The sequence below is a fragment of the Megalobrama amblycephala genome, linkage group LG17 (genome assembly GCF_018812025.1).
Source record: "Megalobrama amblycephala isolate DHTTF-2021 linkage group LG17, ASM1881202v1, whole genome shotgun sequence".
Classification (NCBI taxonomy): domain Eukaryota; kingdom Metazoa; phylum Chordata; class Actinopteri; order Cypriniformes; family Xenocyprididae; genus Megalobrama; species Megalobrama amblycephala.
The window spans coordinates 11,543,604-11,564,232 of NC_063060.1; the positions used below are offsets into that span (position 1 = coordinate 11,543,604).

At 38.0% G+C, this 20,629-nt stretch overlaps 2 protein-coding genes across 3 annotated transcripts; one reads left to right on the forward strand and one right to left on the reverse strand.

Annotated features, from left to right (window-relative positions):
• The first annotated feature begins 5 nt into the window (after positions 1–5).
• On the forward strand, positions 6–7,861 carry vcpip1 (valosin containing protein (p97)/p47 complex interacting protein 1). Of its 2 annotated transcripts, XM_048162901.1 has the most exons (4): positions 6–2,781; positions 3,091–3,177; positions 5,123–5,795; positions 7,278–7,861. In XM_048162901.1, exons 1-3 carry the CDS (start codon positions 192–194, stop codon positions 5,770–5,772), a joined length of 3,327 nt encoding a protein of 1,108 aa, XP_048018858.1. In that variant the 5' UTR covers positions 6–191; the 3' UTR covers positions 5,773–5,795; positions 7,278–7,861. The 2 variants fall into 2 exon arrangements, with proteins under 2 accessions (XP_048018858.1, XP_048018857.1); XM_048162900.1 differs by having other exon boundaries at positions 7–2,781; positions 5,123–7,861.
• Positions 7,862–11,178: 3,317 nt separating this feature from the next.
• Positions 11,179–20,017, reverse strand: si:dkey-97a13.12 (jouberin). Its single transcript, XM_048164948.1, has 5 exons — positions 17,162–20,017; positions 17,038–17,078; positions 16,775–16,933; positions 12,158–12,243; positions 11,179–12,080 (listed from the first exon to the last, which is right to left on the reverse strand). The coding sequence occupies exons 1-5, from the start codon at positions 17,226–17,228 to the stop codon at positions 11,930–11,932; spliced, it is 504 nt and encodes a 167-aa protein (XP_048020905.1). The 5' UTR covers positions 17,229–20,017; the 3' UTR covers positions 11,179–11,929.
• Positions 20,018–20,629: the final 612 nt, after the last annotated feature.

The following is a 20,629-nucleotide window of genomic DNA, read 5'->3' on the forward strand; positions in this document are numbered from 1 at the left end:
TGTGAACAACAATTCCCAGCATGCCTTGTGCCGCCCATAGGGTCACACTGTGTTACAGAACCGCTTCCGTGTTGTGTTTGTTACTGGAAAACAGAAGCTGCGTGAGCTGACATAATTTTCTATCGCCCGTCACTGAATAGACAGCGATGATTTTGTAAACGGCTGCGTCAGAAGAGATTTCAGATTGGACTATGTCGTTGATTCCGGGCTCAAAGCAGAAGGACAGGCGCATTTTATGCGGGATGTGCCCGGACCCGCAGTGCCAGGCGAAGCTCTTCTTCCCCGCACACACCTCCATGAGCATCGAGTGCACGGAGTGCGGCCAGAGACACGAGCAGAAGAATCTCGCGAATGTGGAGGAAGTGACTGACCCAGATGTAGTGCTTCACAATTTGCTGAGAAATGCTTTGCTGGGCGTGCCAGGCCCTCCCAAAAAGGGCTCAGAGCTGGTGAAAGTGATGGGACTGTCCAACTATCACTGCAAGCTGCTGTCACCCATCCTCACTCGCTATGGCATGGACAAACAGACGGGCACTGCCAAACTTTTGAAGGAAATGAACCAGGGAGACATCTTCGACTGCTCGCTTCTTGGTGACCGTGCATTTCTCATCGAGCAAGAGCATGTGTCAACTGTTGGGTATGGACGTGATCGGTCAGGGAGCCTGATCTACCTGCATGACACTTTGGAGGAGATCAAGAAAGCAAACTTGAATAGAGAGTGTCTTATTCCCGTGCATGTGGATGGAGATGGACACTGCCTGGTCCATGCCGTGTCCAGGGCTTTAGTTGGACGTGAGCTGTTCTGGCATGCCCTTCGAGAGAACCTAAAACTCAATTTCAAGCAGAACCTCAACCACTACAAAGCTCTTTTCCAGGACTTTATAGATGCCGCAGAATGGGAAGACATCATTAACGAGTGTGACCCGTTGTTTGTACCTCCAGAAGGCGTTCCATTGGGCCTGAGGAACATCCACATTTTCGGCTTGGCAAATGTACTGCACAGACCCATAATCCTATTGGACTCACTGAGCGGCATGCGCAGCCCAGGCGATTACTCCGCCACCTTCCTGCCGGGCTTGGTTCCAGAGGAGCGTTGCCGAGGAAAAGATGGCACTCTGAACAAACCCATCTGCATCGCCTGGAGCAGCTCTGGGAGAAATCACTATCTGCCCCTAGTGGGAATCAAGGGCTTGCCTTTGCCCCGTTTGCCTGCTGCGCTGCTCCCGAAAGCTTGGGGTGTTCCTCAAGAGCTGATTCGCAAATACGTGAGCTTGGACTCCAGTGGAAGCTGTGTGATCGGGGGGGACCGGAGCCTGCAGGATAAATACCTACTGCGGCTTGTAGGCGCAATGGAGGATGTCTTCATGGACAAGTACGGCATCCACCCCGCTCTTGTCGCTGACGTCCACCAGTACATATATCGACGCACTGGAGTGATCGGCGTGCAGCCGGAGGAGGTCACAGAAGCAGCGAAGAAATCCGTTCAGGAGGGCCGTCTCCACCGCTGCCTTGTCTGCAATGCCCTTTCAGAGCTCCACGCACCAGCAGAGTGGCTCATTCCGGGAGGGAAACTCTACAACTTGGCCAAGTCGACTCATGGGACGCTGCGAGCGGACAAGAACTACAGCTTTCCTTTGAATAGTTTGGTTTGTTCCTATAACCCAGAAAAAGATGTGCTCGTGCCTGACTACAAACTCAGCTCGCTCACAGCCTGCACCTGGTGTCACGGAACCTCAGTGCGACGCGTTCAGGGCGACGGCTCTGTAGTCTATTTGGACGGAGACCGTACCAACACTCGCTCGCAGGGTGGGAAGTGCGGCTGTGGGTTCAAGCACTTCTGGGAGGGGAAGGAGTATGACAATCTTCCCGAAGCCTTCCCCATCACTCTGGAGTGGGGCGGCCGTGTGGTGCGAGAGACCGTTTATTGGTTCCAGTACGAAACGGATCCGACGCTCAACAGTAACGTTTACGACGTGACAATGCGGCTCGTCACGAAGCACTTCCCCGGTGAGTTTGGCAGCGAGATCCTAGTCCAAAAAGTTGTGAACACCATTTTGCATCACACCGCCAAGCGGAGCCAAGACGAATACAATCCAGTTGCCATAGAAGGTGCTCACGTGCAGGATGGGGGAATCGGGAGTGAATCGTCCACTCGCCCTCCAACTAAAATCATCCTGACTGGACAGAAGGGCAAAACCCTGCATAAGGAGGAGCTGGTGATGAGCAGAACTGAGAGGGTCTTGCAGCACAGCATCAGCGAGCAGGCAGCCCTCTCACAGCGCCGCAGCACGGACCGCGTGCGCCAGCAGGATCCTCGCCCGTCATCCCCTTCCTCTTCATCATCTTCTGCACCTCCCACTCCCACCAAAGTGCCACCCACCAGTGGAGAGAAGAAGATACGTGTAACAACCAGCGATGGCCGGCAGGCCATGCTTACGCTGCAACCGCACACCACCTACAGTGATCTCCAGAACTCCATCATCCAGGTCTTCAACTTGTCACCCGGACAGCTGTGCATCCGACATGGCTTCCCGCCTAGAGAGCTGCCCCCACCACGTCCCGAGGACCAGAACCAGCCAGTGGCACTCCAGCATGGTGACCGCATCTCTGTGGAAGCGCTGAAAGAGAGCTCACCCGATACTCACATGACCCAGACGCACACTCACGCGCCTCAAACGCACGCTCACTCTGACCCACACCTCAGTCGCACCAGTAGCAGGGAACTTCAGGACAACATTGACCTTGAGATGTCATCACTCTGTCTCCTGGCAGCACTTATGGGTAAGACGCTCCCGTCTGTAAGTGATATGCTTTATGAAATTAGAGTAAGACTGATTGTCTCATACTAGATTCAGCATCTACATAAGCATGTTTGTGTGTGTGTGTGCTCTTTTTGTCTGTCTGACTGTGGATTGTATGATACAAACTTATCACTGTAATTTACACATCAGAATTCTAATTCTATAATTTGATATTTTGCCCTCTTTCATCAGTAATTATTGATTAGAAGATAAAAGTTAAACTCTGTATTATGGCTAAACGTATGTGAGGCCTGAATCTTTTGTCTTTTCCTATTTCTGTTTCTCTTAGGTGAAGATGTCTGGTCTTATGCTAAGAAACTGCCTCACCTGTTCCAGCAAGGAGGAGTCTTCTACAATATTGTGAAGAAAGACATGGGTATTCTGTTATTTTTCCTCTTTCTCACTCACAGTTTCAATTCAGTTTACACAATTCCAAATTGTGCTTTATTGGCACACAGACTATTGCCAAAAGTGTTTGCAAAAGCACTATCGCCAATAGGATGGGATTTGAGAAATGGTTCTTATTAAAACTGGTTCTGTTTTCCAAAAAATACAGAATAATTTTCAATTGTGGAACTGACCCTCTGTTAACCCAGATTCTTGTTGTTCTGCCACTGGCTGAGAGATGCAATGCAGCCGAGTTAAACATAATAAAATTTTGATTAAACTTTAATTTCTATATATTGTACTAATTATATACATTGGGACCCTATAGTCTGAGACCAGTAGTGAAAAGCTTATGCTTTTTTCTAATTTAATACTTTTTTTTTCACATTACAAATCAGCATATTTTCAGCATAACAATTGTAAAACCCCCTCTCATTTTTGGGGAACAGACCCCAACTTAAATAGTTTTAAATCTTGAATACTTTTGAGCACAGATTTAAGTTTGGTCTCCTTAAAAAAGGGTTTTATTTTAGAAGTGAAAGAAAGAATATGAAAGTGAAATAAAATAAAAAATAGTTATTGAAATTTTACTTTAGGAAAATGTAAAATATAAAAATATGATTTCTTATAATTTATATAAAATATATATTTTACAAAACTGTTTTACTCTAAAACTGCAAGAAAATCAAAGCCAAAATCTAAAATCTAATTCAGTCGCTTTTTAAATTTTAGGTTGATATTTCAAAAATTGAGCTTTCAGTAAGATTTTGTTTGGGCGCAGTACCAAACTTTTCCACTAGATACCATCCAGGCTCCATTGGTGGCCACATAAGGACTCTTCCATTTCCATATAGCCTATAGAGACAGAGCGACGCGTGTCATAATCTGAAAATCACGTCCACCGGGGGGGGGAAACAATCCAACAGTCCCCATTGGCTTTATATAGCATGAGGCTGCCTCTTTGTCATTTCTTTGTTATAACAAAAAAATAGAACCATGTCTAAAAGCTGCTATGTGACATGGTGTACAGCAAACAAGCTAAAAAACCCAGAACTAAGTTTTATAAGCGGTCGACGCCAAAAAAACAATGTTTAAGGACACAAAAGTGGATACAGGCAGAGAGACAGAGTGCAACGGGTCATATTTACTATAAGAAATACACTGGAGGGGAACATATTCGGCGACAAGTGAAATAATTCTTTGACATGGTTAAAAATAATGATTTTTTTTTTTTCTTTGTTTGTTTAGCATACCCTGTCGCTGAGTAATATGACCCGTTGCGCTCTGTCTCACTGCCTGTTTCCACTTTTGTGTCCTTAAACATTCATTTTTTGGGGTCAACAGCTTATAAAATCTTACTTCTGGGTTTTTTAGCTTTTTTTGCTATACACCATGTCACATACACATACACATGCGCTCTGTCTCCATGGTTTGAGTGACCTGAACCATTTATTCCCATAATGTTCATACAGTTCATGAAACAGACATCCAATTCAGAAGTATTATGGGCAGAATGGCAAAATTTGGTTTGAATTCATCCTTTAACAAACACATAAAAGACATGTAAAAAGATTTTTTATTTTCAATTGCTATTTCAAAATAAATGTCTGAACACGCCTTATGAGTCTGTAAATATTGTTGCAGCGAATTAATAAATTACTGTTCCTCTGTCATTTGTCTTGAAAATCAGAACTACAAATTACAAATCAGAAAACTACAATTTGTAAGCTTTCAAATGATATATATAGTTTGTCAATTTTATTTTAGGTTTACACTAAGATTAACATTAGACTACATTATTGTTTCTTGTTTTCTAGTTCTTGGGGGGGGTGGGATATTGTTGTTCCACAAAAATGTGTATATGTGATACATATTGTTATTGTATCGTATCATTTTTTGTGTATGAAGCTAACATTCTCTTTTTCTGTGTTAAGGTCTGTTGGACGGGAAACACTGCACACTGCCCCACTTGTCTGGAAAGACATTTGTGTTCAATGCATCAGAGGAGCGTTTGGAGCTGTGTGTGGACACAGCCGGTCATTTTCCAGTGGGCCCTGACGTAGAGGAGCTCGTCCAGGAGGCACTTTCTCAACTCCGCTCAGACGCAGCCTCCCGTAGCCGCGAAGGAAGCCCCGCCCACAGCCTGCGATTGGGCACCGGCGGCGCAGTGCGCAAGAAAGAGCAAAACGTCACTGTCTTCCAGGGCAAAGGCCACTCATTGGGTTCCGCCCCTCCTGAACACCCACCAATCAGGAGGCAACACAGCAGTGGTGTGGATCTCAGCAGCAGCGTTCGCGAAGAAGGGTTAACGTTGTCGGGGGAGGATTTGGTGCGCGTGGCCCCGGGCATGCTCACTTTACGCGAGGGCCGCGGCATGGGGCTGGAGCCCGCTGTGATCGAGGCCCAGCGGCAGCGCCTGCAGGAGATGGTCTCAAGCATACAGGCGTCCATGGACAAACACTTGCGCCAGCACGCAGCAGCAAGGCATGATGGGGAGGAAGAAGAGACTCCTGAGAAACAGGAGGAGATGGAGGGTCATGGGGCGGAGCCTCCCAACACCTTTGAGCCCATGGACCAATCCTGATGCTTCATTACCCTTACAGCAGAGTGAGCTTCCCGGCATAACACACATACACACACACTGTGATCCAACTAACAATTAAGGGTGCAGCCGATTTACAGACATATGCGTCTTTTTAGTGTAAAACGCATTCCTTAAATATTCTCTCAGTCTTAAGATGTGAAATTTGGAGTGATTATTTACGGTATTGAGTGTCGGCTTTCATCCACTTAAAATATATACATGGTGCACACTAATTTATTGCAAGAGATAGTTCAGCCAAAAGTGAAAATTCTGTTATTCTTTTACTCATCCTCATGCCATTCCAAACCTGTACAACTTAATTTCTTCTGTGGAACACAAAAGAAGATATTTTTGGTCCATATAACATTGGACCCTATTGGCTTTCATAGTATGGACAAAATAAATAGGAAGCACTTTTTAAAAATATATTTTTCACAGAACAAAGTCAGAATGACATGAGGGTGAGTAAATTATGACAGAATTTTCATTTTCGGGTTAACTATCCCTTTAAGATCACCCTTGAGCTTTGCTAGTAGATACATAGTACTTATATAATCAAAGTGCACTTTGACCCTCATTGCTGGATTCACAATCTAATTATTCACAATCCAATTTGTAACTTTGACTGTCTCACTGAGTCTAAACTTCAGCCCTGTGTGCACTTAGTAGTGGCCTGTGGAACAAACCAGGTGTCAGCTCAGTGATGTAGTCATCTTTTGCACATCTCTACCCTGTATTACCCACAATGCATTGCTGTCTATCCAAAGAACACTACATGGTAAAAGCCTGGCAAAGAGTTCCAGCAGCATTTCACATTTACTTAAAAGTCCCAGAGCTCTGAAACCTCTCTCAGCAGGTTAGCATGGAGTATCCGTAGATCTGAGAGCAAGTTTTTTGTTCTGAAATCTCCGATTGGCCTTTGAACTCTTGACAATGTTGCCTTTAATGCGGCCCAAAGTCATTCAGGCTTAATATTTGGTTTTGTTGTGCCCTTTTGCATGTCATTTCTTTTTTGAACACTGTTGAGTACAAGACAATTCCTACAAGTTTACTTGCTGTTGGAATGTAATGTAGATTTTGGCTAAATCTAAATGGAGAGTAGCAGAGTTGGTGACATTTTCAGGATATATTGATTTCAGCGCTATAGTAATATTGTTAGCTGTGATAGGACATAATAAAATGCACAGGGCAATGTGTGTCAAGGACGGTTTAAGTGTTTTTGTTTGAGTTCAGAAAGAATGATATTCGCATTCTGTTCTAAACAGATTTTTCTTGTCACCTTGGCAACTGATTCATATAAACCAAAAAAAATTGGATTACTAGAGCTGTTGATCTTTGTGCTTTAGTCACCGGGTAGAACATAAAACAGATGGAAAATCCTAGAGAGAACTCCGTTCATATCTATTGAAACTTTGCTGAGCTGTTGCATTTAACATGGTGTTGCCAAAAAAACAGGTGGTCAAACCTGTTATTTACAGCCTTAACAAGTCTTCTACCCTCCCCAGCTCTGATCTGCGTTGTTTGTGCTTGACACTTCTCCCAATGGTGCCGTATGACAGACGATCCGGTTCTGAGAAGGATAAACTGGAGTTTTGAACGAGGCCTGACTTTGGTCAAAGGCCAAGTGAAGCATGATGCTGTTAGAGGCCTGATGAGCTTTTGCTTTTGAAAAGATTGTTTTATTTTGGGGTTATTTTTTTAAGTCGGCGACATCTTTACCAGAGCACTTTTCTGTGTGGGCGTGTTTATTAGCTCTTGAACATAATTGATATTGTTGGTGTAAAGAAGAGCAGCACAAAAGAGATGTTTTACTGCTTTATGTAACACAGACTCAAGCGCAGGTTGTTTCTCTGTGACTGCTGCCCTCCTGATATATTGTATTCCAGTGTACAATAGTGGTATATATTGTATTATACTTTCATCTGTACAGATATTGAATCTGGGTTTTTTTTTCCCTCCCTTCTGGATTGTTTCTCCTCTGTTTTTCAATAAAACAGTTGGATGTTTCTACACAGCTGAGGAATCTGCTGTTTGCATGCTTGATTACTTTTCAGCCTAACAACAATAAAGTTATTCCATCTGTATGAAATGATGTGGTCACTGTTTCTGAATCACTTTCTTACACAACGCTAGTGGTGTTTCTGCAATAGGTCACAAATGGACCACATCAGTTTTAATTAGTGGTAACACCTAAGGATTAGTCCACTTTTAAATAAACTTTTCCTGATAATTTACTCACCCCCATGTCATCCAAGATGTCCATGTCTTTCTTTCTTCAGTCGAAAAGAAATGAAAGTTTTTGATGAAAACATTCCAGGATTTTTCTCCATATAGTAGACTTCAATGGGCACCAAACAGTTGAAGGTCAAAATTAGTTTCACTGCAGCTTCAAATTGTTCAACACGATCCCAGATGAGAAATAAGGGTCTTATCTAGTGAAACCATTGCTCATTTTCTGAAAAAAATGGAAAATTAGATAAGTTTTAACCAGAAATGTTCATCTTGAACTAGCTCTCTTCTTCTCCTCTATTAGAATTCCAGCAGTGTAGACGCTGCTAAGCCTATTACTGCCCTCCACAGGCCAAAGTTTGAACTAATTTTTCTATGCAATATGCTAGTTCAATAGTATATAACAATTAGTTTAAACTTTGACCTGTGGAGGGCAGTAATACGCTTAGCAGTGTCTACACTGCTGGAATTCTAATAGAGAAGAAGAGAGCTAGTTCAAGATGAGCATTTAAGGTTAAAACGTATATAATTTTCAATTTTTTTCAGAAAATGAGCGATGGTTTCACTAGATAAGACCCTTATTTCTCATCTGGGATCGTGTTGAACAATTTGAAGCTGCAGTGAAACTAATTTTGACCTTCAACTATAAGGAGAAAAATCCTGGAATGTTTTCATTAAAAACTTTAATTTCTTTTCGACTGAAGAAAGAAAGACATGGACATCTTGGATGACATGGGGGTGAGTAAATTATCAGGAAAAGTTTATTTAAAAGTGGACTAATCCTTTAACTATTTGGTTTCAGGTAACACTGAATTTTATACTAACATTAAAAAAATCATCTTGGTTTATTTTAAAATTTACATACACTGCTGTTCAAATGTTTGACAGAATTTTTTTATTGTTTTGAAAGAAGACTCATGCTCAACAAGGCTGAGTTTATCAGAAAACTGTAATGTGCAAAATTATTGCACATTAGTTTAAAATGTAATTTATTGCTGAATTATTGCGGCAACAGTCTTTGTCACGTGATCCTTCGGAAATTATCCTAATATGCTGATTTGATGCTCAAGAAACATTTATTATTATTATCAGTGTCGAAATCGGTTAACATTTTTGATGAACAAAAAGTTCAAAAGAACCACATTTATTTGACATTTAAATCTTTTGTAACATGTCTTTACTGCCAGTTTTGTTACAATTTCTTACTGATCCCAAACTTTTGAATAGTAGTGTATACTAAAAAATTTTTAATTTTTAAGGTTGTAAAAATTAACATTAATGTACTGTGAACAATGTTAAATATAGGTTACATTTATTAAAATTAACCTTAAAGAGTTCACCCAAAAATGAAAATTCTGTAATAATTTACTCAAGCTCACGTTGTTCTGAATCTGAAAGAAAAACAAAATACTATATAAGTCAATGGAGCCCATCAACTGTTTGGTTACCAACATTATTCAAAATATCTTCTTTTGTGTTCAGCAGAAGAAAGAAATTCATACAGATTCGGAACAACGTAAGCGTGAGTAAATTATGACAGAATTTTCACTTTTGGGTGAACTATCAGTTTAATGCTGTAAAAATCTCATTGTTAGTTCATGATACCTAATGCATTCACAAATTGAACCTAATTGTAATGTATTACCCATTTAGTGTTAATATATTTTTGTCCTTGTTATGTCTGATAAAGTGATAATGATTATAGCCAGACTGTGAATTACAAAATGACTTTTCATTTCATGAAATTTTGCAGGAGTCAGAGCTGTATGTCAACATTCTACAAATAAAAGCTAAAAAGCCCATAATAATTGAAAAAGGGTAAGCATAATCATTTAACAGTATTCATACCAGGGTAAAATAAAACTGTAGTGACTATTTCACAACATTTATTTGTTCCTAAATTAAGACATTGTTGCAAGGAAAAAAATCCAGTGATTATACGATCAGTGTTGGGTAAGTTACTCTAAAAAAGTAATTCATTACTAGCAACTAATTATGTCTTCAACAATGTAATTAAATTACCATATTAATTAGTCTCTCTAAAAAAATTGCACTTTTTATTCTTTCAAATAAACAAAATACAATTGCATAAATTATTCTTATACTGACCAAAGTGTGTAAAGAGAAAATATATATTTTAACATCAAAATTTGATGTTAAATCCACTATTGTTTTAGAATTGTTCTATAGTATTTAATGCAATTACATCAGAAGTGTAATAAAATTACAGAAAAAATTGAAGCTACAATATGTAGATTTTCACCACTAGAGGTCGCCTATTCAAAACAAAGGCATAGCTTCATGACGTTTCCGCTTTTCCGGTCATGAGTATGAGGTAACGCAGCTCTGTTTATCATATTAGATACATTTGAGTGTGTTGAAAATGATGTTACCTTACTCTGCGTTTGCTCGCGACTGCTGCGAGACACTTGTTGCACACTGCAGTAAGATAGATCGATTTTAGAATATCATAATAATAAATGCTGGGTGGTTTGTGTTGATAAATGGCATGCAATTAATTTTAAAATGTATTGTATGATGGAGAAAATGCTGTATTACTTAGCTACTTGACAAAATAGTGTTTTTCTCTGAGGCACGGTAAAAGCATGGTACTCTCGTAAAATCAAGATAATTAGATTTAAACAGTAAGACTAAACATGTTGAGCTGTATAACAAAAAATAGTTTTCTGTCTATAAATTCCTGGACACGTCCCGTATCCTTGGTTAAAAATCACCGGCTCTGTTATAATTGATAACACATTAAAATTAATTCTTCTTCTTGGGAAGTTTCATATACATAAAGCTAAAGTAATATTTATTACACCCTCATTTTTTTTTTTTTTTTTTCTGTAAAGAACTTAAAATATTTTATGACTCACTGAACTCAATTAATAGAAATAAGAAGTGTATAAAAACATCTCTCATACTGGTAAAAGTAATTTGCAGAATTTAAGGCTCTAACCTGTATCATGTAAGATCTGTTATGTGTATCCCCAATTTTTATTTGGTTGGTTGTTTTTTGTCATTGTATGTTTTTCTGAAAGTTGAAAAAAAAATTAAGTAATTAAAAATAATTAAGTAATTAAAAATCGTGATTTTCTCATGATTTACAAATAGTTGGAAAGATTTGGGATATTGTAAGTACTCAACGGAACAAAATATATAACACTGGCCTAGTGGTTTTTGGATATTTTACTGCAAAAAATCTTACATATTGTGTCTTTTAAGAGTAATCCCTTACTTTTTCAAGGGAAAAGTAATTATTACAATGAATACAATGATTATTTTATTCCACGTGAATTCTCCAAAAATAATGCAAAGGGAAGCATTCCATTTTTATAAACAACAAAAATTAAACTGGCAACAACTGAAACCTTTTGTCAGCTGGCATCTTCCACTTCCACATATCAATTTGAGTCTTTTACATCATATATATATATATATATATATATATATATATATATATACACACACATACACACACACACACACACACACACACACACAGACATACACGTTTAAAATTTAAATTAACGTTCTCATTCATTGTAGTCTTTGTGCATTATTAGACAAAACAAATACATATTCAAACAAATATATTCCTAGGCGAAGGGTGTGATGTTTACATTAAAACTGCAGTGTAATGATATTCAAATGTCTCTTAAGTTCAAATCACAATATTTACATCAAGTATTTACATGTGGGGCAGTAACCTAATATTAAAGACTCCTGACACCAGTTGCAGGTTCAGCCCCACAAGCTTGCAAGTTCCTGAGACCCCAACCCCTAATCAGGACACCGAACTTTCATTTTTTCCTCCACAAGAAGGAACTGCGTACGGACTGAACTTTTAGTGTCATGCTGTCCTAGTTTCTGCTGCTCTGTGACCCATTTAAAAGGGAAAAGTGGAGCTCTTAGGGTGGATGCATCAGTCAGGATTGAATGCTGGATTTATGGAGCCGATCGAACGAACTGCATGTCCATCACTACGTCGACGAGACAGCAGCCGGCGAAGTAATCGAGGTGAACCCGGCACTCCTGACAGAGACGCCCGCCGCAGAAGTTTCAGAGAGCGCCCTCTAGGGATACAAACACCAATGATGCCACAGTACAACAAAAAAGCAAATCAGAGTTACAAGACATCACAAACTCTCACCCAGCAGAGCCACTGTGATTATTAGACGCCTCCTGCACGGAGCTCTGCGGCGCCTGAGTCATGATGGGTCTCAATGGCTCCTGCTTCTGCACACACATGAACACATACAGTACTGTGCACACATCTTAGGCATGTTAGATGCTTTACAAAAACATTTGTTTTAAGACAGGCAATTATATATTTAGCTTTACTGTATGAGTAGGAAATATCAATTTTAGGTTACTAGTTTGTTTTTAATGTTGTTTCAAGCAACTTGGAGAAGTTGCCACAGTTTTTTTATGAACTTCTCATTTAAGGCCATCTCAGTTTGCAAAAGTAATGTCTGGAAATATAAAATTAATATTTCCTACTTGCACACTAAATCAAAAGATATAAACATCCATGTTAAAAAAAAATACACAAATGCTGACAATGGAATAGAAAGCCTTTCTAGAAGAAGCTTTAAACAGCAGCAATGGGAGCATCTCCCTATTAACCATTGTGAAAATTAAGTACACTTAATTGTATTGAATGTGCACATGTAGTGTACTTCAAATCTTAAAAGAATATTTTTAAAAAACTCCACTTTTAAAGGTCCTGTTCTTTGTGATCCCATGTTTCAAACTTTAGTTAGTGTGTAATGTTGTTGTTAGAGTATAAATAAAATCTATAAAATTTTAAAGCTCAAAGTTCAATGCCAAGCGAGATATTTTATTTAACAGAAGTCGCCTACATCGAACGGCCAGTTTGGACTACATCCCTCTACTTCCTTCTTTAATGACGTCACTAAAACAGTTTTTTGACTAACCTCCGCCCACAGGAATATACGTTTGTAGAGTGTGTTTGTCGCCATGTCGTCGAAACGCTGTTATTTTCATCCCGCAGTCCAATCGCTGGGTCTGATTCCGGCTCAGATTGATAGGGTAAAATTAAAGACATGTTTACAATAACACTGAGCGCGTGCATCTCCACGTTATGGTAAGAGGCGTGACCTTTCCGGGCAAGATGCGCTAAACTGCTGTCGAATCACAACACAGGAACCGCTGGCACAATCAGAACTCGTTACGTATTTCTGAAGGAGGGACTTCATAGAACAAGGAAGTCATCAGCCCGTTTTTATGACAGTGGAAACAGCGGTATACAGATAAGTAAATTATGTGAAAAATACTGGGTTTTTTTACATGTGAAACATGAACACATGTTATATTGCACACTATAAACACAATCAAAGCTTCAAAAACCCACGAAAAACGGGACCTTTAAATATTAATGAAATACAAGTCCACTTAAGTGTACACTTTTATGACTGTTTCTTAACACACTTAAGTACACTTTTAAAAAGTGCCCTTTGTAATAATTTTAAATTAAAAGTTTTACTTTAAAGTACATTTTAAATCATTTTAATAATCTGTTAAAAAAGTACACTTATGTTGGCTAATAAAGCACATAAAATACTTGATTATAATGTCACTGTAGAGTTATTCGATATATTAAAAATTAATATATTTTAAGGCAGCGGGTATTTGCACTAAGTGAAAAGAGAAATATATTCTATTTACACTAAGTCACAATAGCAGCATTTTCTTAGTGTTATGCTATTTACACTAGGGCTGGGCGATATATCGCATGCGATTCTCACGCGCATTTCGTCAGTAAAGCCAGTTCCCTGATTACCGCTAAATCGCCATCACCTGCTTTCAAATGGAGCAGCATTTAATAGACAGAGCCGTAGATCACTGATAAGCCACGCAATATCACGTTCATTATCGGAGGCGATTCATCTGCGATAATGAACGCGATATTGCGTAGCTTGTCAGTGATCTACGGCTCTGTCTATTAAATGCCGCTCCATTTGAAAGCAGGTGATGGCGATTTAGCGGTAATCAGGGAACCGGCTTTACTGACGAAATGCGCGTGAGAATCGCATGCGATATATCGCCCAGCCCTAATTTACACTAGGTGAAAATATTCAAAAATTCTATTTACACCATGTAAAAGTATCAGTTCTTTGCAATAAGAGTAAATAGTAGGCTAATTAGATGCTATCTATACTTTATATTGACAGATACTATTTTCACCTCGGCATTTTTGTACATTAACAGGATTTAATAATATCATAGAGTGTAAATGATTATATTTATTAAAATTATTAAATGGATGCTGCCTTATTGGGAGAAACAAAACCTTCCCTACACCTTCCCCTAACCCTACCCAATAAAGTTTTACTATTATTAAACACTCGTTCATAGTTTATTTCCACTTTTAGAACATTATTTTCATTTTTACTGAAAATAAATGCAAGCTCAGCAAAAGGTGGATTCGAACCCGCGCCGATCGCGTTAAAAGCTTGATTTGCAAGCATTACTCGCTACTGTTGCACCACTGAAAACGTTGAGTTCTGAGTCATTTTTAAAACTTGAGTGGCCCAACCAGACATTGGTGGGCGGAGCTAGTGTAAATAGCATTTGCCAACAAGGGACACTATTTGCACTTAGTGTACATAGACACTCTGATATTTTAAATGTACTAAATTGCAACGTCATCATTACAAAAGTATAAATATATTTAAATACATGATATACAAAACTGACATTAAAGTACATTTTAGTTTACCATAAATGCTCTTCGGTACAGCTTATTTTAACCATATTTCAAAGACAATAGAAGCAACTATGAAATTACATATAAGGATGTACTTAAGTGTGTTTACTATGAATCAATCTGAATTGTAAACTTTTCATTTAATTGCAAAAAACATGCAATTAAGTGTCAGAAAACTTTACATTCAGTTTGCACTTAAAGGATTAGTTCATTTTTAAATTAAAATTTCCTGATAATTTACTCACCCCAGTGTCTTTCAAGATGTTCATGTCTTTCCTTCTTCAGTTGAAAAGAAATTAAGGTTTTTGATGAAAACATTCCAGGATTTTTCTCCATATAGTGGACTTCAGTGGAGCCCAAATGGATGAGGGTCAAAATTACAGTTTACAGCGATCCCAGATGAGAAATAAGGATCTTATCTAGAGAAACCATCGCTCATTTACAAAATTAAAAATTTTATACATTTTAACCATAAATGTTCATCTTGAACTAGCTCTCTTCTTCTTCTGTATTTGAATTCCAGCAGCGTAGATTCTGCTAAGTGTATTACTGCCCTCCACAGGTCAAAGTTTGAACTAAATTGTCATATACAATATGATAGTGCAAGTATATAACAGTTAGTTCAAACTTTGACCTGTGGAGGGCAGTAATACATTTAGCAGCGTCTACACTGCCAGAATTCTAATAGAGAAGAAGACAGCTAGTTCAAGATGAGCATTTATGGTTAAAACATATATATATATATATATATATATATATATATATATATATATATATTATTATAACATTATTTCTCGTCTGGTATCGTTTAAAGCTCCTTGAAGCTGCACTGAAACTGTTTTGGAGGCCACTGAAGTCCACTATATGGAGAAAAATCCTGGAATGTTTTCCTCAAAAACCTTCATTTCTTTTCAACTGAAGAAAGAAAGACATGAACATCTTGGATGACATGGGGGTGAGTAAATTATCAGGAAATTTTAATTTGAAAGTGAACTTATCCTTTAAGTATTTTAAGTACGGGAGAGTGGGGCACAACCTAACACTTTTTGACTTTCTCAGTTTGTGTAAATCCACTTGGGGTTCAAAGTATTTATTTTTTCCCACATTAAATTTTGAACACATGTCTAGTATAATTACATGGTTTTGTTACATTAATACAGTGTATACTTTTTTCTTTATTTACCCCAAAAGAATATATGGGGCATGTTGTAACTTGTAACATGACTATATGACAGCTTAAAATGTTATCTGATCTAATAAAAACATATGAGACAAACTATAATATTTTGTTAATAAAATACAATTAATAAAACTTTTTCACATAAAATAATGGCATTTTTTTAAGAATTAAAAGTAAACTAATTTACAGCTATACAGCATAGTTCAAACATAATAATAATTAAAAAATTCTGAAAGTTGACTCTCAGTCGTTATTCACCTCTTTCTCATGGTTTCTCAACAGAATTCATAAAATTTGTTAATGTGAATTATATCGCTAACATCATAGAATAGCATATGTCTAATATAGGGCACATTGTAACAGTGCTAAAATATGACCCACCTGCTTAACTTGAACTTAAACCCAGCTAGTGTCTTCTGCTGGTTAGATAAAGCATTAAATCTAAACTGCTAAATAACAGATTGAAGATTAAAATAATAGATTTGTCACATTTTATATAAATACTAAAAACTGCCATGAGAAATTTACTTTTGCTATGGTTGAATAAATGTTCAATGATATCTTCCAAAGATTTAGAATTTTGGTGTTTTTTCGCCTCTATATAGTGTTGATATGGCAACTAGTAAATACACTACATTTTGTCATGCTGGCATGTGTGAAACCTTTAAACCATGTGTGTTACAACTATCCCCACGTCGGGTTGTGTCCCGCTCATCCCTACTCTTAAAAAGTATGCTAAAGAACTTCTTTTTCACAAGGGAACACCCATGGTTTTAAAATTAAATGCTCAACTAGCACATACAGGTGTACTGTAGTGTATAATTTGTGCATTGAAAGTGTTTTGTGTGCATGAATACCAGAGTGAAGCAGGCTGTAGGCAGGTATCCCTCCTTTCCGTTCTGAAGTCGGATGTAACACCAGTCAGCATTCTCTTGATACAGCAGCAACACAACCTCACCAGCACGGACACACACCTCTTCATCACTGTCTGCACTGTAGTCTGCTGCCACAACCATCTCATGCACACACACAAAAAAAAAACATAATTTGATCTCACCATCAGCTCTGTAGCATAAAAACTGCTGTATCAAATGATGCTGCAGCTGAGAAAATGTGTTACCATTTCTCCTTGGTGCTTGAATATCACTCTCTTTCGACAAACTGCAAGATTCAATCGTTTCACTTTAATTTTAATTCTAAATTAAACAGAAATTATAAAAGGCAAGCATGAAAAGATGACTAACCTTGAGGAGACAGCACAGTAGTGAACACTTCAAACTCTTCATGGCTCTGCGTGTAGATTTGCTGCATGATGAAGTCAGACAACACACAAACTCTAAATGCAACAACAGTGAAAGAAGAGCTGAGACACTTTATCGATTCATTCAGAATCACTGCTATTGCCAAACCTTCTCCTCTCTTTAAATACTCTCAGACGCACACACATTAGGAGATCTTGGTTAGGTTCTTTTCTAGGAAACATCAGCACTCTTAAATCTATTTAAATCTGTTCCACTTCAGTTGTTTAAATGCTGCAGGTCACAGCTCTGATCAGCCAATCACACGCTTCTAAAAGTCAGCTCTCTGCACTTACAGAAACTCACTCAAAGCCTTAACACACGACACTACACTTCACAATATATACCCAGTCCTTAAACAAAACAAATCACTAAATAGATAACCTCACATCATGTCAAAAAAAAAAAAAGTACAGCAAAATGTTAATATTGTCAATTTCTAAGCACTAATTTAATGCTTTTTACAATTTATTTTAATAAGTTGTCTCTTAATAAGCACTTACATTATTCACACACGTCCATATTGGTTGTCATAATAACAGCACTTACATGCGGTGGTTCAGCGCATATATAAGGTGAATAGACCTTATTCACAGCAGCGCCATCTTTGATTTTTAAAAGGTGTGAAAGCGAGGCTGTGAGGGATAGAAATACATCTCTTCATTGGGTTGTACTGTCATTTAATGTGTTTTTGGATTGTTCTGCTGATGAAAGTCAGGAAAAATATCTAAGAAATTCCAGCAGAAATCTGATCTAGGAGCTTTATACAGCTTTTTACAGCAAATGCCATTGAAAACACGAGAAGTCTATCCCTCACAGCCTCACTTTCATACCTGTGATTGCTGCTCTGAATAAGGTCTTTTCAGGTTGATAAGGACATTTTTTGCCACTGAGAAGATTGGGAAAAGTGTCCCAATCAACTTGAAGTAACCCTATATATACAGCTTAGTTAGATAACAATGAAATTTTCACAGGTTTTGAGTGCACAGTATGCAAATCTAAACACATTGGTTGTAAATTTTCCAGTTTACTTTGTACAATACAATATACAATTACAATATACTTTATTGTCCTGGGCTTTGTGAATGCTGCATTTCCGAATCACACAATAACACAACAAATAAATAAGTCAATCAATCACATGTATCTCACTTAAAAAATCGAAACATGGGGACAAAACATGTAGACAGGCATCGCATTGCACAGCTAAACTGCTATTATTCCTCAAATAACTTCTGCGTATATCATAAAACTAGCAATAAATAACAATAACCAACAATAAGAATAAATAGTATAAAACAGTAATACTATAGGGTAATCAGTGCTAACCAGGGACAATCATTGGCCTTTGTCCTTGCCATTCAATATCCTAATGGAGGCAGGCACAAAAGAGTTTTTAAACTGGTTAAGTCGACATTTAGGCACTCTATACCTTCTTCCTGAAGGCAGAAGCACATACTCAGGGTGTAGAATGTGAGAAAGGTCAGTCAGTATCCTATGTGCCCCTCTGTACACAGACTGCTTATATAATGTTTGGAGTGATGGATGGTCTTTCCACTCCACAATTTTTTTGGCAGTCTGGACAATAATAAAAAAGTCTGTTTTGTTGTTTAATTGTGCAGAGAGGTTACCATACCAAGCTTGAATCCCATACCTGATTAGTTTCTCCAGAACAGCCTGATTTTTTTGCTGACACCAAACGGTCTTAGTATCCTCAGAAAGTACAGTCTTTGTTGGAGTTTAGTATATAAAATATCAACATGAATCTGCCATGTGAGCATGTTATCAATGTAGATGCAGAGGTACTTATAGGAACACACCTGTTTAATTTGATTATCTTCAATAACAGGACTGTGGGCACCGACTGCTCTGGGGTCAAACATCTCTTCCATTTTTCTAAAATTTAAAATCAATTTATTGGCATCACACCACTGTTCAAAGTTCTTTATCTCAGAATGATCGCCAGATGGATAACAGTCTTTATGCAGTAGGCTCAGGATTGCTGTGTCATCTGAGAACTTAAAGATGAAATTTCCTGCATGTGAACTTAGACAGTCATTAGTGTAGAGTGTAAAGAGCACAGACGAGCTTACACAGCCCCGAGGAGCACCTACGTGCATTATTTTTTAAGTCTAAAAGGGTGTTATCGATCCTCACAACCTGAGTATGGCTAGTTAAGAAAGAGTGGTACCATTTGATCAGGAAAGGGTTAACATTCAACTGGCTCATTTTCTGGATCAGAAGGAGCGGGTGAACCGTATTAAAAGCGGAACTGAAACCTATGAAGAGCAATTGTGCGTAAGCTTTGCTGTCCTCTAGATGAAATCTATGTTTTTAATGTAACCTCCTCTAAATACTTTGGTCTGAATAATTTATGCAATTTTATATTATTTATTTGTAAGAATTAAAAGAGCAGTTTCATGTCCATCCTTGTACGGTTCAACTGGCCAAGGTTGATATGTGACTTATAAAGCAATCAGCAATAAGTAATGCAATACATTTTAGAGAGTAAATAGTACAGTCATCTAATTACTATTGAAGATGTATTTAGTAGCAAGTAATTAATTACTTTTTTTTTTAGAGTAACTTGCCCAACACTGCCCATCACTAATAAAAAAATCCTTGCTCCAATTTACTCCCTGTCAAAATTATTTTTGTATTCTGCTAAATAATGCCGATCTCTAGACACACAATGTATTAGATGAAAAATTAATGGACAATCTTTGTCAATTTATAATAAAATAAGAAATAACGACATTATCAGTATGTTACATAAACTGTTTTAAAGGTGCCATCAAATTGAAGATTGAATTTATCTCGGCATAGTTAAATAACAAGAGTTCAGTACATGGAAATGAAATACAGTGAGTCTCAAACTCCATTGTTTACTCCTTCTTATATAAATCTCATTTGTTTAAAAGACCTCCGAAGAACAGGCGAATCTCAACATAACACCGACTGTTACGTAACAGTCGGGATCATTAATATGTATGACCCCAATATTTGCATATGCCAGCCCATGTTCAATGCATTACACAAGGGCAGCCAGTATTAACGTCTGGATGTGCACAGCTGAATCATCAGACTAGGTAAGCAAGCAAGAACAATAGCGAAAAATGGCAGATGGAGCGATAATAACTGACATGATCCATGATTACATATTTTTAGTGATATTTGTAAAGTGTCTTTCTAAATGTTTCGTTAGCATGTTGCTAATGTACTGTTAAATGTGGTTAAAGTTACCATCGTTTTTACTGTATTCACGGAGATAAGAGCCATCGCTATTTTTATTATTAAACACTTGCAGTCTGTATAATGCATAAACACAACTTCATTCTTTATAAATCTCTCCAACAGTGTAGCATTAGCCGTTAGCCACGGAGCACTATCAAACTCATTCAGAATCAAATGTAA

Bases quoted from the DNA above. Each gene is read 5' to 3' on its own strand.
- vcpip1 (XM_048162901.1), top strand. From the start codon at position 192: ATGTCGTTGATTCCGGGCTCAAAGCAGAAGGACAGGCGCATTTTATGC. The intron at 2,782-3,090 runs GTAAGACGCTCC...TGTTTCTCTTAG, and splicing joins TCTCCTGGCAGCACTTATGG to GTGAAGATGTCTGGTCTTAT. The intron at 3,178-5,122 runs GTATTCTGTTAT...TTCTGTGTTAAG, and splicing joins TATTGTGAAGAAAGACATGG to GTCTGTTGGACGGGAAACAC.
- si:dkey-97a13.12 (XM_048164948.1), bottom strand. From the start codon at position 17,228: ATGCAGCAAATCTACACGCAGAGCCATGAAGAGTTTGAAGTGTTCACT. The intron at 17,079-17,161 runs GTTAGTCATCTT...TGAATCTTGCAG, and splicing joins TACTGTGCTGTCTCCTCAAG to TTTGTCGAAAGAGAGTGATA. The intron at 12,081-12,157 runs GTGAGAGTTTGT...TTGTATCCCTAG, and splicing joins AATCACAGTGGCTCTGCTGG to AGGGCGCTCTCTGAAACTTC.